The sequence below is a fragment of the Gracilinanus agilis genome, chromosome 3 (genome assembly GCF_016433145.1).
Source record: "Gracilinanus agilis isolate LMUSP501 chromosome 3, AgileGrace, whole genome shotgun sequence".
Taxonomy (NCBI): domain Eukaryota; kingdom Metazoa; phylum Chordata; class Mammalia; order Didelphimorphia; family Didelphidae; genus Gracilinanus; species Gracilinanus agilis.
Window position 1 is genome coordinate 125591802 of NC_058132.1, and position 21918 is coordinate 125613719.

Here is a 21918-nt window from a genome sequence, read left to right on the forward strand (position 1 = left end):
TTTAAAACCCCTATCTTCTGCTGAAAATTATGTATAAGACAGGAAAGCAGCAAGACTTAGGCAACTGGAGTTAAGTGATTTGCTCAGTCACACAGCTATGAAGTGCCTGAGGTTAGGTTTGAACCCAGGTCCTCCCAACCCTAGGTATGGCACTCTATCCATTGTGCTACTACCTGCCAGCCCATCACCTCAAGTTTCTTTTGAAGCAATGACTTGAATTCCTCCCTTTGGGTAAACTACACCTTTTTTCATTAGTCATTGGCCTGAGTTTTGTAGGGTATTATTTTGGAAGTACAAAATAAACTTTTTTTAAATGGTATATTGAAAAGGGCCCATTAATTTCTTGCAAACTAGTAGTTGTCCTCTATTGTGTCTCTTTAGGTGGCACAACAGAGCATTATACCTAAAGTCAGGAAGATGAGTTCAAATCTTGCTGCAAACATTTACTAACTATGACTTCGGACAAATCACTCAACTTTTGTTTGCCTTAGATTCCTCATCTGTAAAATGGAGATTATAATAGCACCTACCGGGCAGAGTTTTTGTGAGGATCCGTGTCTGGCCCTGAGAAGACATGATATAAATGCTCGCTGTTATTATTTTTATTTTCTTGGTATATTAATGGATTTTTTTGCTGTCCATTTAATCATGTAGTTTTTAAGTTTGACCATGACATTTCTTATTGAAATTAACTTGGGGTTTCTTTTACAATGATGTTCTGAAGATTCTCTGAAGTTCACACAGTGTCATATTTCTGGAAGGAAGTGACAGGGTGGTCTTCTTTAAGAATTATCTCTTGGTGATTTAATTTCTCCTGTTTATGTTGGCTTTTATTATACCCTTACACACTTCTTTTGTAAGATTAAGAGGGATAGTAAAGTCTAGTTTACCTGCTATTCAATCATTATGTAGCTAACTTCAATGAAAATATATTCTAAAATAAAAAACCAATGAAGTTGGAGAGAGGAAAGGAAAGAGAAGGAAGGAGAGGCAAGAAGAGAGACAGTGAAAGTTGGGGAGAAGTCTTTAGCATATATATCTGAAAAGGAAAATCTAGAATCTGTAAGAATAATAACTCATATTAGTAAAGAATTTCAAAATTGACAAAATGCTTTCCTAATAATACCCAAGAGAAACTGATGAAAATGTACAAGAGTAATAACCATTTCTAAGTCATCAGAGTTAAAAGCTAATTTTGGTGTTAGGAAACTCAAAAATTTTGGTCAAAAGGTCTAATTATTAAATACAACTTTAAGCAGCTCAAAGATCTCATCTTATGTACCAATTAGTAAAGATTTTTAAATGATAAAAATTTTATGTTAGCAAGGCTACAGGTAAATCAGAACTCTATTACTACTTTACTATTTGCCTTGCAAGTTTGTTGTTAAGTAAAGCTTAATAATTGATAAAAATTTATTTTTCATTAATATTACTATATTGGTTGAACTGTATATTGGCGGATTCTTTGAAGGCAGTCTAGCAATCTGGAAATATAAGAATTAAAACCTTAATTTTGATTAAATACCTTTTGATTAAATCATTCCTATGATGTCCTGCCTAATATTATGGCATGATACAAAAAACTCACCATCTTTTAAAAATATTCATATTCATTTTATTTAAATAATGAAAAATTAGAAACATTCCATAATGAGTGAAGAGTTGAGAAAATTGTGGTTTATCAATGTGTCAGAATATTATTATACTCTTAAAGTGATGAATATTAAGATAAAGAATGGAAAGATTTTTATATAGCAATGTAAAGTGAAGAAAACAAAATTAGAAGAATAATATACACAATCTGTGACTACATAAAAATATTAGCAACAAAATTTTATTTGTACATAGATCAAGAAAAAGCTCAGAAGAAACAAAGAACAAGTTGTTATTGTTATTACTTTCCTCAGAATTTACATACTTTTTTTTAGCAAAACATAAACTACATTTCACAGTTAGGAGGAGATTTTCTTCCTCATTTTCTTTTTTCAACTCAATAAGCTTTACACAGAAAGGGGCACTATGGAATATTAGCTCTGGTGGATTCTATTAGAAAATACCCACTGAGTGCAAGGCACTACTGTATTAAGCATGGAAGATACAAAATCAGAAGTGGAAAAACAGTTCCTGCCCTTAAGGAGCTTACATTCTGCAGTGGAATACAAACAGGTAAATAAATAACACAAGATCATTTGAAGAAAGATGGATTTGTTGAGGTTACTATTAAGTTTATAATAGAAATTATTAAAAATACCAACAACCATGATTAATGTTTCCACTCACCTGGGTCTACAAATAGAGGCGCAATGACATTGAATTTGAGAAGAACAAGTAGGGCTGTAAAACAAGGCCTAAAAACCTACCCCATCTCAGAACAATAGAGAGATGGATACAGGGAACACCTTTCTATAAATATGTAAGGGCAGCTCTAATATTAACAATCAAAATGAAGTCAACATATTCACTTTACATGTAATGGCATTACTGAAATTAGTGTTGAAATGTTATAGAGAACCATTCTTCTAGATTTTAAATAATATTCAGATCAACAAAGTTCAAAGGACATAAAAGAATGACAGACTGAAAAAAAAAGCCTTTAATATTAGACTAATGAAAAAAGTTGCCAAGCTGTTCAAATAATTCACTCAGGAGAGAAGTGTCTGAACTTGCTGAGGAGATCGGTGCAAAATGGTCTCAGGATCTTTGTATTCATTGGCTGGATTCATCACAGCTGTATATAGTTCACTATAGGCTCTGCAAACTAATTCTGTGGACTGTTTTATGATCTGTTCTCTATAAATAAATAAGCATTATGTAAGTAAACATTGATATTTTAAAAATAAATGTATAATGAATCTACTAGGTAAGGGACATAAACTTGAATCAAAATCCATATAATTCATTTTAATTAAAAATATTTTAAAGTATGGGTAACAATGAATTTACAAAATTGCCCATCACATACACAAACATAAAATATATTTCATGTTTATATCTGTATGACACATAAAAGCAACTACAAATTAATGTATAATTACATACACATAGCTACAAAAATAATGTTTAATTATCAGTACATAGGGCTTGGCATAAAACAATCTGAATCCGAATTCCAATTCTGCTATTTACTCCCTATGTAACCAAGGGCAAATCAATTCATTTCTCTAGGCCTGGGTTTCCACATCTATATAATAAGGGGGAGTTGGACTATAATTGATGTGATTCTAAATTTTATTATTCCCATCATAATAAATATGAAAGATACAGAAACAATGATGTGACTATCTCTACAATAGTAACATAACAAGTCAAAATAACAAAGAGTTATATTTTTCTATATTCCAGCATTTTTATGAGCTAGAAATATCTGCATGAGTCTGTCCACTCCAACAGTAAGAAGAATAGTCACAACCACTACTCCTTGATTCTTTAGCTCCTCTCTATAATTAAGTGTTAAAATAAATTCAGTACCTACCTATAATATGAAGATGGGATTAACTCTCCCCTGCCTAGTTTTAGATTTAATCACCAGAAGTATATACACCCCCACATTTCCTTAAGTGAAGGGAAGTCGGCAACCCATGTGTTAAACTGAGTGACAACTCAGAAACTACTGACTGCCCCTGGGGCAGTCCTAAGAAAATTCTAAAACTGAGACTGGTCCATGTAAAGTGGAAGAAAGGCACAGGAAGTGACATATTAAGAAGGGTCTTTAAAAGCAGTTGCAACTTCCTGTGAACAGGGCTCTTTCTCCTTCAAACTTGGCCTTGAAGGGGCTCTAGCTTGGGATCTCAAATTGTTCTTGGATCTTCCTTTAGGACTACCACGTGGGTGAGTGAAAAGGCTGACTTCTTTCCTGGCTTCTGGAAGGACTAGCATCTGGAGAGGCTCCCTCCCCCATCTTGGAGGAGGAATCCATGTGGCTGGAGCCCTTGCTTAATTTACCAGTAGGCCCACCAGCTGAGGCTTCTGGAGCCCCGCCAGAGTAAGACCAAGGCCAGAACAAATAGTCTAGCTCAGTGATAGGCAAACTTTTTAAAGAGGAGGCCAAAGGAAAAGAAATGCTCATCTGTCAGTCTGTTTCTAAGGCAACTCTTTCAAAATTTCATTGTATTGTATCCTACTCATTGTATTCATCAGATTAGGAATAATGTCACACTGCCAGATAGAACATTTCAGGGGGCCACATCTGGCCCACGTGTGGTAGTTTGCCTATCACCTGTCTAGCTCATTAAGCTAGATTTCTTATTCTGCCCTCTTTCTCATTTCTCTACTTTCACTCTTTCCCTCTTTTATAAATAAACTGCTATAAAAGTCATTTTGACTTGAGATATATTAATTTCAGCAACCACATTCTCATATATTTAGTCTAACCTTAATTTTTAAGCCTAATAGTAACAAATAAGTCAAACGTTCACATGCAAATACACATTTCTAAAAAAATTCACAGCATAAAAATAGGAAGGTCAGGTAGAATTTGCTGCCTTCTTTTTTAGGTTGCTATAATCTTACAAATAGTTTAAAAATATACATTCAACTAGAAAAACTTGCTTTTGTTCAGAATATCAACTCCCCTATCTTTATCAAAGACATTCCTTTCCTTCTCTCCTTCCATACTAAGAGAAATAAACCCAGAAACTTCTAATTCCCTACAAGCTACAAACTACAAGGCTTAAAGGCTAAGTAGAACAACTCTCTTTTGTAGTCCTACTCTGACTTATTTTAGAGAATGGACATATAATCCACTATTCATTATTATAGTAGATTATTCTTTTAAGTGTGGCTTTTCCCTTATAGATATGTCATTCTTCAGTCATTTTTCAGTTATATCTGACTTTTCATGACCCCATTTAGGGTTTTCTTGGCAAGATACCAAAGAGGTTTGCCGTTTTTCTTCTCCAGCTCATTTGACAGATGAGGAAACCAAGGCAAATAGGGCTGAGTGACTTGCACAGGGTTATATAGCTAGTAAATGCTAAGGCCAGATTTGCACTGCTCTCTATCCATGGTGCCACTTATGTGCCCTTACAGATATAGCCAAGTGCAAATGTGTCTAGGTTTGGTTATCAGAAATTTTGTCCAGTGACTTGAATAATAATAACCCTATGATAATCTTCACATACCAAGTATCTACTATCAGTGGAACATATTCTTGTTATTTTTCTGGTGGTGGCAACTTGCCTGAGACCCAATCATGATCAAACCAAATAATGTGAAGGCAACAGAGTTAAATTAATGACATTGAGATAAAACCTATGATCATTTGGAAAATAAAAGCATCTAACAAATGGACTGAATTATTACTTTGTTCTAATACAAAAGTCTCCAGTAATTCTTTTTAGAAGAGGAAAGACTTCATGTCCATAAGCACCAAAACTAAAACTTCTTAAAAATTAAACTTTTAAATAATAGTTAACTCCTAACCAAGACTGTTCTAAAACTTTGTTAAGTACATTGTCTGCAACCGATAGGATCACAGGATTTAGACTGGGTGGTATTTTAGTTACTTGGTTATATGTCAAGGGCTATATATGGGTATGTATATAAATAAAGGCTAAATAGAACTAATTTAAAGAATATTATAAGAAGTCTCTAGAGGAGATTAAATTTACTTGCTGAAAGAGAATAATTTACAACTGTTACAACATCAGGAAGGACTAGTGAACAGTGTTAGACTGGGAGTCAAGGAGACTCAAGTTCAAATCCTGCCTCAGATTCTTAATATATGTTTGACCACTGCAAACTTATTTGGCCTGTTTCATCCTCAGTTTCTCCATCTGGAAAACAGGGATAATAGCATTTACCTCACAGAGTTATTGTGAAGATCAAATATGATGATGTAGCACTTTGCAAAACTTAAAGCACTATATAAATGCTATATTTTTCTAAAAGACTTCAAGATTTTATTATTTTACATAGTCTACTATTTACATGATCAGTTTATTTCTGGAACCTTTTTCTTTAAAGATATTACAAAGATGAATATTTTCTAGGCCTAGAATTATGAATTATTAGTCATTCCTAATCAATAGAGTTCCTAAAGATTCAATAGTCTATACTGCTAGGTTATTGTCATAATTAAGATTTGATCTGACAACTAGCAGCAAAGAGATGCCTTAGCTTAGTCATGTATTTCTAAAAAGGAGTACATCTGTCCTCCAGTTACTTAATGTATGGGCAGAGAATGCATTAAGTAGTTTTCCTTGAGAACTGGTATTGAGACCAACCTGCTTATACACCTCCAATTGTGTCACAAGCCAGAAGGCAAATGTAGCTCAATAGTATGCCTCAAGCATTCTGGGCCTGTGTCTAGGACTTTACATGCAGTGGCTAGTTGCTATCTTTCAGACAACTATTTTATTCAAAAGCTCCAGTGGAGATAGGAAAGTGTAGATATAAGCTAAGATTGCTTAGAAGTATATACTGAAATTCCACTAAAATACTTATTTAATAATTCATATTTTGTTAACATGGTCTCTTTACTATCCACAAGGAGCTAAAATGTCCTTATCCCTCCCATCAAGCATCACTTGGTATAGTAGCTACTAAAATTGATTCACTGTTTGAGAAAGGAGAAAAAATCTTTGAAAAGGTAGATTAGTAGCTGCTACACATTAAAAAGGGGAAAAAATTTTCAATCCATTATGAGCAAATCCCAGAATAGAGTGTTGGTAGATAAATGTATATATCTATCCAGTTAAAAAGATATAGATAGTTATAAAAACGTACCAGTAAAAAGTATTAAACTACATTATCATGAAAACTGTTAAAACATTTTATCCAATGATTAGTATGGAACTGAAATGGAGATAATATTATTCATACTTAAAATATGTTCACATAAATTATTTTATTTTAAATTAATTTTTAAATCACTGAGCTGTGATGAGAAATGAACTCTCACTTCCAGAACTAGTGTGCCTGTCATTAATCAGTACTTTAGCATTCAGTTGCCATAACAACATGATACAATCTTTATTATTATCATCAATCTAACATTTCTAAAAATAGTTTATTTCAACATTTAGTTTCTGTGATCTGAAAAATAGAGTTTTAGTACAGAATCACAGCTAAGAAGGCAACCATGGTAATAAGAAGGAAATAAAGAAGTCAAAAGACTTGGGTTCCAAACTAGGCTCTGCCATTTACTTTTTGGGTGATACTGGCCATGTCATTTAATGTCTGGACACAGCTTCTTCATCTATAAAATGAGGATGGACTAAATTATATCTTAAGGTCTCTCTTAGAATTAAATTCTATGCTCCTAAATGACTAACAACTAAGAAATTAATAAAGGTCATAATATAGAGTTGAGGCACAATATCAAGGCAACAAATCTGAGTGGAATGTCAAAGGTGATACTCCTATCCATGCAAGAATACTCTAACCTCTTTGGTGAACCTTTTCCAAGTTCAAGTGCCCAGAGGACAAATTTAAGCTGTCTGTGAACCCCGAATTACTGGAGAGAGCTGAAGGAGAAAGTGTTTGCTTTGGGGGGCTGGGCAGAGGGGCGGGGCATACGAAAATATCCTTGGGCCCTGGGAAGAGGGGGAATGGAGCAGCTCTTCGAGTGCCAGCTCTGCACATGTGCCACTTCTTTGCCAACACTGCATGGAATATTATGGTTAGCTCTTAGACTCTAGACATTGTAAACCAAAGGACAGTCATTACTTCATGAAGTAGCCTATGGATATTAAATGAGCAATTTACTAAGGTCTTGATAACAAAGAAGACACATTCCTTTTTTACTGTCATAATATAAAAATTATCATATTGGTTTAAACCAGTAGGTAGTTCATTTAGCCCAATCTTCCATCTTTTTCAATAAACAGAGGGATACTCTTGGGGAGCCTTTGTCCACTATGTCCTATAACATTAGCTTCAAAAGTTAAGGCCATGTTCTGAATATTTCTTACTTCCCTTTGTTAAAATGTTGTCTATTAAATACCACAGACCAAATGATGTGAGAAGAAAAGGAAGTCAAACACAAAGCCATCACTGTTTGTAGTCCTTGATGGAATCAGGGACAAACCTGGCATCATGACTAAAAACAGACTTTAGAGATCTCATTCACTTACACAAAGGTAAGGGGATAAAAGTCATGAAAAGGACAAAAGTTTTGCCTTAGGATCAGGAATCACAATCCTGTTCACAGCATTACTTTAGATAAGCCAGTCTGTTCTTCTGTGTCTTCATGGACTCTGGATTTTGCTTTCCTACTAGATCCATATACTTTCTGGACTTTTGCTTAATTGGACACTTAGTACTAACACTTCTTGACCTACTTGTTTCAGTGGCACTTACACCCCCAATAGGATGAGAATGGCCTAGATGAATGTATAATCTGATAAGAGAGACGAAAAGTACAAGTCTTAGGTTTACATTGTCATGAATCTAAAGCTAGAAGGAACCTCTGAGGACATTTCGTCTGAGTCTCTTTGTAAAGGTGAATATGTAATTTTGTAAAAAGGCTATTTTGACAATAGTTTTTCTTTAATGTGGCATAGTAGACTTTTTGAAAGGATAGATTATGACTCTTATAAAATATAACCATTAGAAGACATAATTTGATGTCTAGGATTTTCCATCCCTTCTGTTTTCATTCACAGATTTTCAAGATGGCCCATGCAAATTGGGAAGGGGTTAAAAGTGGTTGAAGAAAAGGTTAGAAAAAGAGAGAAATGTAGGAATAAATTCATATTCCCTTGAAAATGAAGAAAGAAAGCTCTTTCATAGGCTTTATTTCTGGTAGAAATGAAAATGCAAGAATACTATAGGAAAGGGAATGGCTTCTTATCACTGCAAACTTGCTGAGAAATTTTATATTTTCTTTATGTATCAGAGGACATAAATAATCTAGGTTTTATTCTACCAAATCCTACTAAAGAGATATTGTGGTACAATGGATAAAAGACCTGGCCACAAAGCCAGGAAGACCTAGGTTTAAGCCCTACCTCTGACACATCAGTCTCAGTGCTCTTAAACTTTTTAATACTATAAATTGCAGAGAAGGTACCATTCAGCTTTGATCCCCATGTCAAGGAAATCACAAGTTCTATCCCTATGACTATCCCCAGGCTACCAAATTATGGAATTTTAAAAGTCAATTTTCCCCCTTACTACTCTAATTTCTGCAACTTTGAATCATATCTCTCACATTTACTTAATAATATTTACCAGGTGTGAGATCATCAATGATAATTACTATAGAGCAATTGGAGGGGGGGGCATCTACAAGAATGATAGCACGCAGGAATCAAAACTATGGAAATAAGCAGCATCTCAAGAGACCAAAACTGAACTAAATTTTCAAGAGTACAACAGTGTTGCTGGTCTTGGAATGAAGAACAGATCTAGGTTTAAGTACAACCTCATTCAACTAGCTGTGTAACTGTACAAATCATTTCATTTCTCTAAGCTTTATTTCTATTCTCTGTAAACTGGTGATAAGAAGAGTTCCATTTCACAAGGACTGTTCTGAAGATCTTCTGAGATAATAAACATAAAGCACTTTGCAAATCTTAAAGCACTAAATATAAGGTAATAATATATCTAGTATTTATGAAACACTTTAAATCCAAATATGGTTTGTGTGTGTGTGTGTGTGTGTGTGTGTGTGTGTGTGTGTGTGTGTAGACACACATATTTAATTTCTAAGTAAAATATTGTTGGAAGGGAGGGGAAATAATATATATTACATGAAAATATACAAAACTAATTTTCATTTATCAGTGAATGAATAATAAAAAATATTTTTCAGTTAAAACTTTTCCTCTTTTTGTTTCAGATAATAGATAAAAAATATATCCTGAGTTTATGAAAATAAGAACAAATTATTGTTTCAAAGTGAGAAAGGTTGTTGTTGATCATAAAAATATATTCCTAGGACAGAGAGAAGGGGAAAATCCTGATTAAAATATTTGTTCCTAAAATGTTCGACGTATCCAAATAAACTCTGAAATTCTCAATGTACTTCTAAAGTAACTATCACATTTGCTGTTCACTTAGGCAAAAAACTAGAGGAAAATTGAAATTATTAAGTAAATTTCATTTTAGAATACTCTGCAAATGACATTTTATCTATCTGAATTTAAAGGAAAAAGATTAGTTTATTTGAAATTTCATAAGAATCAATATACTTACAAATCAGAAGGCATTTTAATTTATATTATCCATTGATCTCAGTATTTAAATATTATGTTACAAGAATCCATATTAGGCTATGAAGCACAAAACAGAAGTCCATAAAACCAAGAAATTCAGAATCATAAAAATATTTTGTGAGCATTATAAATTATTAGTTTTCATTTATAAAATGGGGAACATAAATGTCTTCTCTTAATAATAATGGGATAATATATTATTTTTGTAGAATACATTCATCCTAAATCTTTTATGGCAAACAAAATCCTCACGTGACATGGCTTTGAGTCTCCTCCCTTTAAAAACCTCACTAACGCCTCTTCTTGGCCTACATTAGCTTGCTTGGTTTCTCTCACAAAACATAACACACAGAGAACTAAACAGTCCAGGTACAGTCTGACCAATTTAGAGTACTTTTTTCAGATGATAGTAACTCACAAAATTTTGGCAAAGATATAAGTTTTAGAACTGCCAAAATTCTGTCAGCATAGAATTGTATGGGCTTTAAGCCAATCCTAATGAGACCCCAGAGGTTAAGGAAAGAAGCATAACCACTTAAAATGTCCCCTACTATTACTAGTCCCTTTAATTTATATTTAAGCATTGAATCAACCTAATCAGTGGAAGAATTCCTTCTACATAGACTTACTTATCAAAACAAAAGTTGTTCTGTTCTTTGGTTAGAGTAAGTTAATAATTTTTAATAATCATTTAAAAATAAATTTATATAAACCAAAACTTCTAAACATAATACAACTTAATAAATATCACTAATCATATAACAATTTTCTCTTGTTAGTTAGCTAAATTTAAATCAGTCATTTTAATAAACCTTCATATAAAATTTATTAAAAATAGAGTATTCTAAAAATTTTCCCCCTTCCAGATTATATCATGTTATGAAATCTTGTCACAATAATACAAACAATATAAAACAATTTAATATATTTAGTCTCAATATAGATATTTTGTAAATCTAGTGCAACTAATTTAAAACTCTGGCATTAGGAGATAAAACATCCTTCTTTCTACATAGAATTGTGTTTTATCTGGTGTAACTGGATATAATTAAATCTGTGCTTTGGAATTAGAGACTCTTAAAGAGTCAGAAGAGACATAATAGGTCACCCAGTACAATAATTAAAGTAATGAAAGAATGTTCTCAATAGCATCCTTAAACAGATGGATATTCAGCCTCTATTAGAATCCTTCCAATGATAAGCAACTCTACTTATCAAGTCGGCATATTCCATGATTGCACAGCTCTCATTGTAAGAAAATAGTTCCTTTTGGTTTTCTGACCTTTCACTATTGTGATTGTTTTTTTCTGGGACTATCTTGATGTGTCAATGCCCCTTTTAAAGTATAATACCCAAAAACAAACACAATAATTCAGATGTGGTCTGATTAGTGCAAAGTACAAAGGGACTAATGCCTCTCTTTCAGGGGAATATCTTTAATCTGTAACGTATTTAAATTGTATATGGATATAAAAATGCACACATCAAAATAATCTATAAAGTATTCTAATAAAAGTATCCTAGTATGAACATAAGATTTACTTCATTTCTGTCAAAATTTCTGAACATTCCATTAGAATCTGTTTATGCATGACATCCCGGAATCATGGTTTCAGCAATAATGCTTCTTTCACTCTATCATCTATCTCTCAATACATCCAACATCTGTCTACCTATTATCTATCTATCTAACCAGCCAGCCAGCTATCTAGTAGAGAGAGTACTTGGAGGACAGCTCAGGCTAACAGAAATGGTACAGTGGAATAAGCATAGATTTGTACTCAGTGAAACCTGGGTTCAATTTCCAGCTCTCTTTCTTATTACATACTAGACCTTGGGCAAGTGCCTTAATCTTTGGAAACCTCACTTTCCTCATCCAGAAACTGAAGGGGGACTCAATTAGATAGGCCCTATTACTTCTAGCTCTAAATCTATGGTACGAGATTAAATTTCATTTTGTATTATCTTTAATGCTAGATTTCTCACAGTTTTAGTAGATTATGGCAAAATATAAATTAATTTGGGCCTAATTAATACTTCAGTGTTTACCCCTTAAATTATAAAATACTTACTTTACTGTGGCACTTAGAAGGAAATTCAACTGTGGCATTAACAAATTATCTGGGGCAGATAGATAGCGATCAAATTGAACCTGAAAAAAAAATTATCAAGTGTGCCTTCGATGAAGTGCTCGAAATATATATTTTTCTTTTAAGAAATTAATATTTAGAAATATAAATCAATGATCTGAAAAAATTGTCTTTTTATCTTAATATAAGAATTTCTCAACAATGCATATTAAATTTGTTTGAATTCCCATTTTACAAATTATCATTGATATCAGAGATTAATCATCAGTTTCCACCTCCTCCTTCCTCATATCCCTTCCTCCCCAAAAACTCAAATATTTTTCTGGTGCTTTTAAACAAGAAACAAAACAGTCAGGCTTCATCTCTATCTTCTACCTTTATAAATGATATTTTCAATTCAACAAACATTTAATCTTATTTTTATTATTGTTGTGTGATTTCATATCACATTCATTTTGAATTTATATCTCTACTACCCCTAAAGAGAAAACAAAACAGTTCAGCAAAACCAACCAACAAATAAGTGGTGAATCCCCAACCCAGCAGAAGCATTTTCTCAACTCTTTTCTGGAGTCAAATATAGTCACTATAATTACAAAAAATTATGGGTATTTTTTGGCTTCTAACTAACAATTTTGTGGAAAGCTGATATATCATTTTCCTGACAATGCTTACTTCAATTTGCATTGGTCTACATCAATCTTCCAATGATTCTCCATATTATTTAGATTCATCATTTCTCATAGCATAGTAATATTTCATTACATTTAGGTATGTCACAGTTTTGTTTTTATTATTTCCCAATCAATAGAAAATTTACCATTTCTTTAAGAGATCATCACGAGATCTACTATAAATGTCTTGGAACTTTTACTTTACTTGGAACTTAAAAGCTTTTGCTTCATATCTTAACAGTGGGAATTTCTGGGTCCAAGGGTATGAACTTTAGTTAACTACTTAGCTAAATTAAAATTATTTTCCAGAAAGGCTGAAATAATTTGTAGCTCTAATCACAGTGTATTACTGTACTTGCCTTACCCTAGTTTACTAAATATTGACCATTATCATTTTTTGTCATCTTTGCTAATTTTGGGGTTTTATACAGGTGACTTCAAAGTTACTTTTATTTGCACTTCTCTTTTTGGTGATTGAGGGCAAACTTTCATATGATTATTAGCATTATGAAGTTCTTTGGTAAAACATTTGTTTATATCATTTGACCACTTAAGATGGCTCCAGGTCTTAAATATTTGTCATTTTTTGATGAAGAATGGATAACTAGATTTTTAAAGCATTTGACACAATGATTTTTTTAGTCAATTCACACCTTCATTTGATATACTAGCTATAAGAATTTTATTCATGCAAAAGCTTTTCAATTTCATGTAATTCAAGTTAGCTATTTAATCTTTTGTGATGAACTCTATCCCTTATTTGGTTAATAATTCTCTCTCAAGCCATAAATGTGAAAGTCACATAATTTTGTTTTTTACTAATTTTATCTCAGTGTGACCTTTTACATTTAAGTTGCAAGTGCATTTTGAGTTTGTTTTCATATATGATATAAAATATAGAATTAAAGCTAATTTCTGATAAGCTATTTTGCAGTTTTCCTCACAGTGCTTGTGCTCTCCTAGTTCTGCTCACTTCATTTTGCATCAGTTCTTATAAGTCTGTCTGGATTTTTCTGAACTCATCCTGCTTGTCATTTCTCATGATGCAATAGCATTATTCTATTAAAACCATATATCACAACTTAATGTTTCCTTTAGTTTCCAATTCTTTGCCACTACAAAAAGAGCTGCTAAAAATATTTTTTTGTATAGATCTTTTCCAAGATCTCTGATCTCTTTGAGATACAGACCCAGGACTGCTATTGCTGGTTCAAATGATATGTATAGTTTTATGGTCCTTTGGGCATGGCTCCATATTGTTCTCTGGAATGCTTACATCAGTTTACAGTTCCACCAACAATGTACTAATGTCTCAGTTTTACCACATCCCCTCCATTTTCCTTTACTGTCATAATAGCCAATCTAATGGGTGCAAGGTGGTGGCTCAGAATCGTTTTAGTTCTCATTTCTCAAATCAGTTGGGATTTGGAGCATTTTTTCATATGACTATAGGTAGCTTTAATTTCTTTATCTGAGAACTGCTTGTTCATATCCTTTGATCATTTATCAATTAAGGAGTGTTTTGTATTCTCATAAATTTGAGTCAGTTCTCTGGGGCCTTTGTCAGAGACACTTGCTATAAAATTTTCCCTCAATTTGTTGTTTCCCTTCTAATCTTGGTTGCATTTGTTTTGTTTAAACAAAACCTTTTTAATTTAATGTAATCAAAATTATCCATTTTGGTTTTTGTTATATTCTCTATTTCTTACTTGATCATAAATTCTTCCCTTATCCATTAATCTGACAGGTAAACTTTTGTGTGTTTCCATATATATAGCTGTTTAATACTGATGTTGGTTCATTGTCTATGATATTTGGAAGCTTTCCAATTTATTTATTTTTTTTAAGCCCTTAACTTCTGTGTATTGGCTTCTAGGTGGAAGAGTGGTAAGGGTGGGCAATGGGGGTCAAGTGACTTGCCTAGGGTCACACAGCTGGGAAGTGTCTAAGGCCAGATTTGAACCTAGGACCTCCTGTCTCTAGGCCTGACTCTCAATCCACTGAGCTACCCAGCTGCCCCCCCATTTATTTTTCTAGACATTATGAATTTTTATTTTTCTTTTCTCTAATAGTATAACTATAACTATTGGAGTTTTGGGGGGGGGGGATATTAGTAAATTTTGTTTTAGCCTCTCATCATTTTGTATGTATATTTATGTTTTTAATACCAATATTCTTCTGGTACTATCATATTTTGCAAGTCACAAAACTTGACAGACTCTGAAAACTGAAATTGAAAATCACTCAAAGAGCAAGACTTGAGAATAGTTTCATCACATTACAAATGAGAAATTATGAATAAGAAGCAGTGTAAAGGATATCATCAAAGAAATAAATGAGTTTAAAAGGGCATTCAGTCATATGGTAAAAGCAAAGGCTAACTACTAGACAGATATATTTCACTGTCATAATAATAGCTAGCATTTATATCATATTTTACATGTATTATTTTACTAATACATACATACATAAATTCTTCCCTTATCCATTAATCTGACAGGTAAACTTTTCTGTGTTTCCATATGTATAGCTGTTTAATACTGATGTTGGTTCATTGTCTATGATATTTGGAAGCTTTCCCATTTATTTATTTGTTTATTGTTGTTTCTTTTAAACCTTATGTCTTATGATGATAAAACATATTTGATAAAACAAAGAAGGTCCCTTTTATATGCTTGAAGGATCCCTTGGGGAAACTTCCAGAAATCTATGTATAAGAACTGCACAGGATGGTCAGTCATGGATGGGTTGCAATCTGTAGAATTGGAGGAAATGCCCATCAATGATTTAATTGATCTATATCCAAGTTGTTTCAATAGTACTGAGTTGCCAATACCAATTTTAATATTCCTAAACTACATACAGATTAATGTATATCTATAGTAGTTTTAAAAGAGAAAATATATGTAAAAAGTTTTAATCTTTTCTGTACTGCTAAGGAAATGAAAATTTAAGACTGCCTTTCTACCATACTATCACCTTATTATATGTTTCCAAGGAAAAAGAAGTTTTAGAGATCACAGAATCATAAACTTAAAGTTGAAAGAATTCTTAGGGACCACATAAAGACCTTCATTTTTAAGAGAAATCAATTGAGGCCAAATGAGGTTGACTTGCCCAAGACTCATACAGTGTCAGAAGTAAGACTTAATCCCTCTCCTTTGATTCCCAAACCAATAATACTCCCTCCATACTGCCAAGCTGTCTTTTGGTCTTCAGTATATCCAATCCCCAAAATCAGTTAGTGTTACAAAGTTTGTAAATACCTTAATATTCTTAAGAATTATGATATGCATGGCCATACAACTGAGGGTAACCTTTTAAAGTTATATAATTAGTGGTAACCTTTCAAATATATTTAACTTAAAATTTTAATTCTACTATCTTAAAAATTTGAATGTGACGTCATGTATATAAAGCTATATGCCTACATGTGAGTGTATGTTTATATGTATCTGTGAGTAATTATGTACATCCATGTACCAATTATTTAAGTAGGGCATTATAGCTATCATTGCATATGTCTGTATTGTATACATCTCTAATGTATCTGTCAGTATTCATTTTTGTTTTAGAAATATGTTTTGGACATTTAGAAGTATAACAGCAATGTACTGGATTATATTACAACACTACAGAATATGTATGTGTATCAGTGTGTATAGGATGTAAAGGTGTAAAAATGCTTGATTCAATGAAATATCAGCTAAATAAATGTCTTTAAACCAATATAAATGTTACATATTATGGACAGACCAAAAAAATTTACAAATTACATCAAGGAGAGCATCATTTAAGAGAAAGGCATTCAGGAACCACAAATGATAATGCTTTGAAATGAAGTTACGGTTTTCTTACCATTGCTGCCTTCAGTGAGACTGAATCCAGGCTGGGCAAGTTAACTAAGGGACCCTAAAAAAAAAAAAAAAAAAAAAGCAAGCAGAGGTAATATAATTTAGGTGATATATATTATAGACCAGGGAAAACATGGTATAGTAGATAAAGATATAGTGGCCTAAAATCCAGAAGGACCTGGGTTCCAGTCCTACCTTTGATACATACTAAATGTTTGATTCTGGGCAAATCAATTTACTTTTCTGATGACTAAGGCAATTCTCTCACCCTCTGAGTTGTCAGGGGCAGCTGGGTGGCTCAGTGGATTGAGCTGGTGGCCAGGACTAGAGATGAGATCAAATCTGCTCTCTTAGCTGTGTGACTCCGGGCAAGTCACTTAACTCTAATTGCTTAGCCCTACACTCTTCTGCCTTGGAACCAATACCTGATATTGACTCTAAGATGGAAGGTAAAGGTTTTTATAAAAATAAATATGCCCTCTTGAGTTGCTAGGATTTGCTAGTCTGCATTGCTATGCGAAGGTTCAAGCCAGGAGCCCCTCACACAGATGAAGTCACAGGTCTTATTGAAAAAAAATATTATACAGAACTCTGCCATTTGCAAATTCATTCCTATTTTATAATGTACAGAAAGAGTAATTTTGTCCAGATTTAAATGATGAGAAACAATACAAATAACAGACTTTGCCATATCACCTCCCCTTACTATTCAATGGCTCTCAATGACCCCTAAAAGAAACTACAAATTATGTGGTCTAACCTTAAAACCCCTCCACAATCTGGGTCCTACCTGCCTTGCTAGTCTGATATCATATTATTTCCCTTCCTGAACTTTCTGTTTCATCAAACTGGCCTAGTAGCTAGTCCTATCCTTAATATGCCTTCTGTCTCCTCTCAAATCTGTCCCCAAGTGGTTCCTCAAATCTGGAATATATTTCTTCTTCAGCTCCTTAATACACACACCTCAGAGTTTCAGGCAGTGGATGGTAGGTTGGACTTTATTCAAGTCTGTCCATAAGCAAGCCATCCAAAGTGCCATACACTCAAAGAATATAATTTTGAACTTAAGGAATTGAGACACCTTTTGTATGGTTCAGGGGTTCTTAACCTGGAGTCCACAGATAGGTTTCAGAAAGTCCATAAATTTGGATGAGAAAAACATTACATTTCGGATTTCACTAACCTCTAAATGAAATTTAGCATTTTGTTTACTTATGAAGGTAGGCAACAGACAAAAGTACTGGTGATTGTCACCAATATAAATTACAGATATTTTTATATTATTTGTAGTTCTAGATATTGCAAATATATAATTAAAACTCATCATTAATTAATTCAATCATTAATTGAATAATTAATTCAAAATTATCATAGTTATTAGCCACTTCAATATGTGATTGTAGTCTTCCTGTCTATTGACTCTATTTCCAAAATAATTGGTTTTCCTTTCATTCCTTTGCATTCTATTTTATGCATTTAAAATATTCTTCTAAGAAGGGGTGAATAGACTCCACCAGGCTGTCAAAGTGGTCTGTTACATAAAAAGGTTAAGAATCCCTGATAGAGAGTAAAGATTTGAATTCATTTGAATTCAACATTAAGTATAGTAAAAATGTAAAACAAAAAAGAATAGTAGTATTTTAAGCAAAGGCTTAGTAGGTGCCAAAGACACACAATCCCATTTATACATACATAAAGTGATCTATCAAATTCCTGCATTATATATTTTGGTTATTATTTTTAAAATTAATAAGTTATATTATATTTTATATATAATATATTTTAAATGTTTTCAAAATTATTATAAAAGGAGTCGTTTTAGTATAATTCACAATATGGAATTGCTTTAAATGTTTAATATCTTAGAATAAGTACATTTAATCAGCTTAAGTATCTGTTATAGAACAAGTAATCTACCTCCCATGAATTATATTTAACTATGTAATGTCACAAATGCCACTTGTTTAAAATAATTTAAAATGAATCTAAATGTGTAATTCAAGGAAACAAAGCTTTTAAGGAATCCAGAAACAAGAGACATATTTGTTTAAACTAACTTTAGACTGGTATGAATGTACCTCATTTTAAACAATAGATGTGTTTCTAAAAAGTTGCAATTAAAATGTATTTTGTAAATCATTATCACATTTTCCTATTTACATTGTTTTGGAACTGTTTTACTTTCATTTCTGATTTTCAATTAGATGTAGCTCCCCAAACTTTAGTTTTATTAATTTTTATGTCCCTGAGTTCTCTTTCAAGAAGATGATACTTTGTAAATGAAGACTAAAATGCACTAGTGGGATTCCTAGTTAAAGGAACCTTGAACACTATAGTATTTTTAGTAAAATAAGAATAAGTTTGTAATTTAATTAGTCAATCAGTCAAGCATCAGCCAGAAATAGTTATTGAGTAATTTACTATGTTTTCAGCATCAAGGGAGATAGGAAAAATAAAACATGGTGTCTATGAACAAGGACGCTATATATTCTTAGTAGAAAGAACTAAAGCAAAAGTGAACAATGCACAGTAATATGTGTTATTAAGTGACATAGGAGTTCAGAGAATAGGGATCACAGAATCACAGAATTAAAGCTGAAAGGCATTTTAGAATTCATTTACTTGAACCCATAATTTTACAAAGGCCAGCTAGATGGTGCAGTGGATAGAGAAATGGCCTGGAATCAATTAAGACTCATCTACGTGAGTTCAAAGTTGGTCTCAGATTCTTCATAGCTGTGTGACCCTGGGCAAGTCATTTAACCTTGTTTGCCTCAGTTTTGTCATTTATAAAATAAGCTAAAGAAGGAAATGGCCAACTACTAAATATCTTTGCCAAGAAAACCTCAATGGGGTCACAAAGAGTCAGACACAACTCAACGACAAATTTTCAGAGAAGTACAGCAACTTGCCCAATGATAAAGGCAGTAAGGAGAATTGGAATTTAAACACATCAGCCTTGTCTCTAAACATAATGCCCTTTCACTCTACCATGCTACATGAGACATTTGCAGAGTCTATGTCAAAGAAAAGCTTTCTATATCTGTAATAAAAAGCTAAATCTTCACAGGATTAATGTGATTGTCGTATGCTATATATCAATTTTTAGAAGGTTTTAGAAAAGTTTATAGTATCAATGAGAACTGAAGAAAAACTCATATTTATCACTAAAGAGAATATAAACAAAACAGCTGTAAGGATCACCAAATCTAAGAAAAAAGTATTTCAAAACGTTCACAAAATCCAAAATCAAAAGACTTTCAAAGCTCCAGACCAGATGATGCTCATAATGTATTTTAAAGGTTTAAATAAATAATGCAAAGTCCAATAGGGTTTACTCCATTTATGAATTTTATATATTCTTTTTTAAAAACTCTTACCCTCCATTTTAGAATCAATACTGTATATTAGTTCCAAAGCAGAAGAGTGGTAAGATTTAGGCAATAGGAATTAAGTGATTTGTCCAAGATCACCCAGCTAAGAAATGTCTGAGGCAAGATTTGAACCCAAGACCTCCTGTCTCTAGGCCTGGCTTACCTCTGAGCCACCTAGCTGCCCTCTTATTTTATGTATTCTTAAAATTTTTTTCTGCAAAAACAAAATTTCATATATGAAATTCTATTTTCTTATTATTTTGCATTATGGAATTATTTCTACAGGAAAAAAATTCAATGAACTGGATTGTAAATTTTCAGTGAGAAAGAGGTTAAGATGGGAGTCCAACTTAACATTACGTAACAGGTCTAACATACAGTATTCTATAAGATCCTTACAAGTTGGTTGTCTTGCTAATTTTGTAGTTTATGCCACTAGCTAATTGAATCTTGAGGTCCCAAACGAAAGAAGATTCAACCCATCAAAGATTCTGAGTCTTGGGGATGTAGAGGTTTTAAAACTATTTTTGATTCTAGGGATCCAGAGACTGAGAGCTGAGTGTTTGCTCTCCATGGAGGGCATACTGACAGCAGAAACAACTACTACTACAGTTGCTGCTATTGACATTTATATGGTGCTTTATGGTTTGAAAAGTACTCCACATACATGATTTCACTGCTGTCTCACAAGAACCCTGTGAATTGGGTCAGAGAGGTATTATTAGATACTTTATAGAGATGAAGAAATTTAGCTCAAATTGCATTTAACATAACTGGGTCACAATTCTCACATTTCTAAAAATGATAAAAGTAGGAATAAAAAAACTCTAAAATTATGACACTCAAACCACTACTTTTAACAAAATATTGGGTTGTTTAACCCTATATATGTTCTCACCTGTTCTGGTTTATGTTGCTGTACAGTGTTGTAGATAAAACTCAGACCTGCTCTGGTTAACACATAGGATGCTTGCTCATTTATAAGTGTATCCAAATGTGCTTCAATCTGAAATAGAACAAAAAGGACATTATTTTAAAGGATGAAGAGGTCTGATGGTTATTGGCTTGACTGTGATTCAACTCCAATTAGTGGTCACTGATGTATCTTCAGGGTGAAAATAGTAATACAAAGTCAGTCTTCTTGTAGCACAAATAGAAATATTCTTACACTGAAAATAGTGAAAATTTCCATGCCTTAGGTGGGTCTTGGTTGGGCACTCTGCAGAGAGGATCACCTTGTTGGATTTCCCCAACTGGATGTTCTCTGACTTTTCAAATTCAACAAAGGATTGTTGATTCTACTTCTGGACAAATTTCATGTTTCCAATAGGAAGCAATATTTCTCCACAAAACCTAGCCCGCCCCATAACTTCTCTACTCCTAGTGATAGAACTATATCATCCTAATCACCCAGGCAATATCTCTAGTATTATCTTTGACTCCTTTTTTCCTTTCAAGTATTGTATCCAAACGACTATCAAATGCTTCTAAACCTAGAAGAACTCTCTCGTAAGTCTCCTTCTTTCAATTTCCAGCACAACTATCTTAGTTTAGGCTCTCATCACTGGTGGTCCCAAAACTGTAATAATCTCCTAACCTGGTCTTCATGTTAACCAGCCTCTTTCATCTTCAACTGATCCTTCATTGTAAGAAAGCTTCTTAATGCAAGGTTCTGACGACATCATTTCTCTGCTAAAATTACTTGTGGATACTGCCCCCTGGATAATAAATTCTTTATTTTAGCATTCAGAGACTTTCAATATCTA

At 32.9% G+C, this 21918-nt stretch overlaps 1 protein-coding gene across 1 annotated transcript in view; it reads right to left on the minus strand.

The window, feature by feature from the left end:
- Positions 1-1684: 1684 nt before the first annotated feature.
- Positions 1685-21918, minus strand: part of COG6 (component of oligomeric golgi complex 6) — a 121123-nt gene continuing 100889 nt past the window's right edge. Inside the window, exons 16-19 of the mRNA XM_044668248.1 lie at positions 21051-21158; positions 16783-16836; positions 12233-12312; positions 1685-2790 (exon numbers count right to left, since the gene is read on the minus strand). Of these exons, the coding sequence (XP_044524183.1) occupies positions 2643-2790; positions 12233-12312; positions 16783-16836; positions 21051-21158 (390 nt within the window). The 3' untranslated portion in view covers positions 1685-2642. The remainder of the gene's footprint in view (positions 2791-12232; positions 12313-16782; positions 16837-21050; positions 21159-21918) is intronic.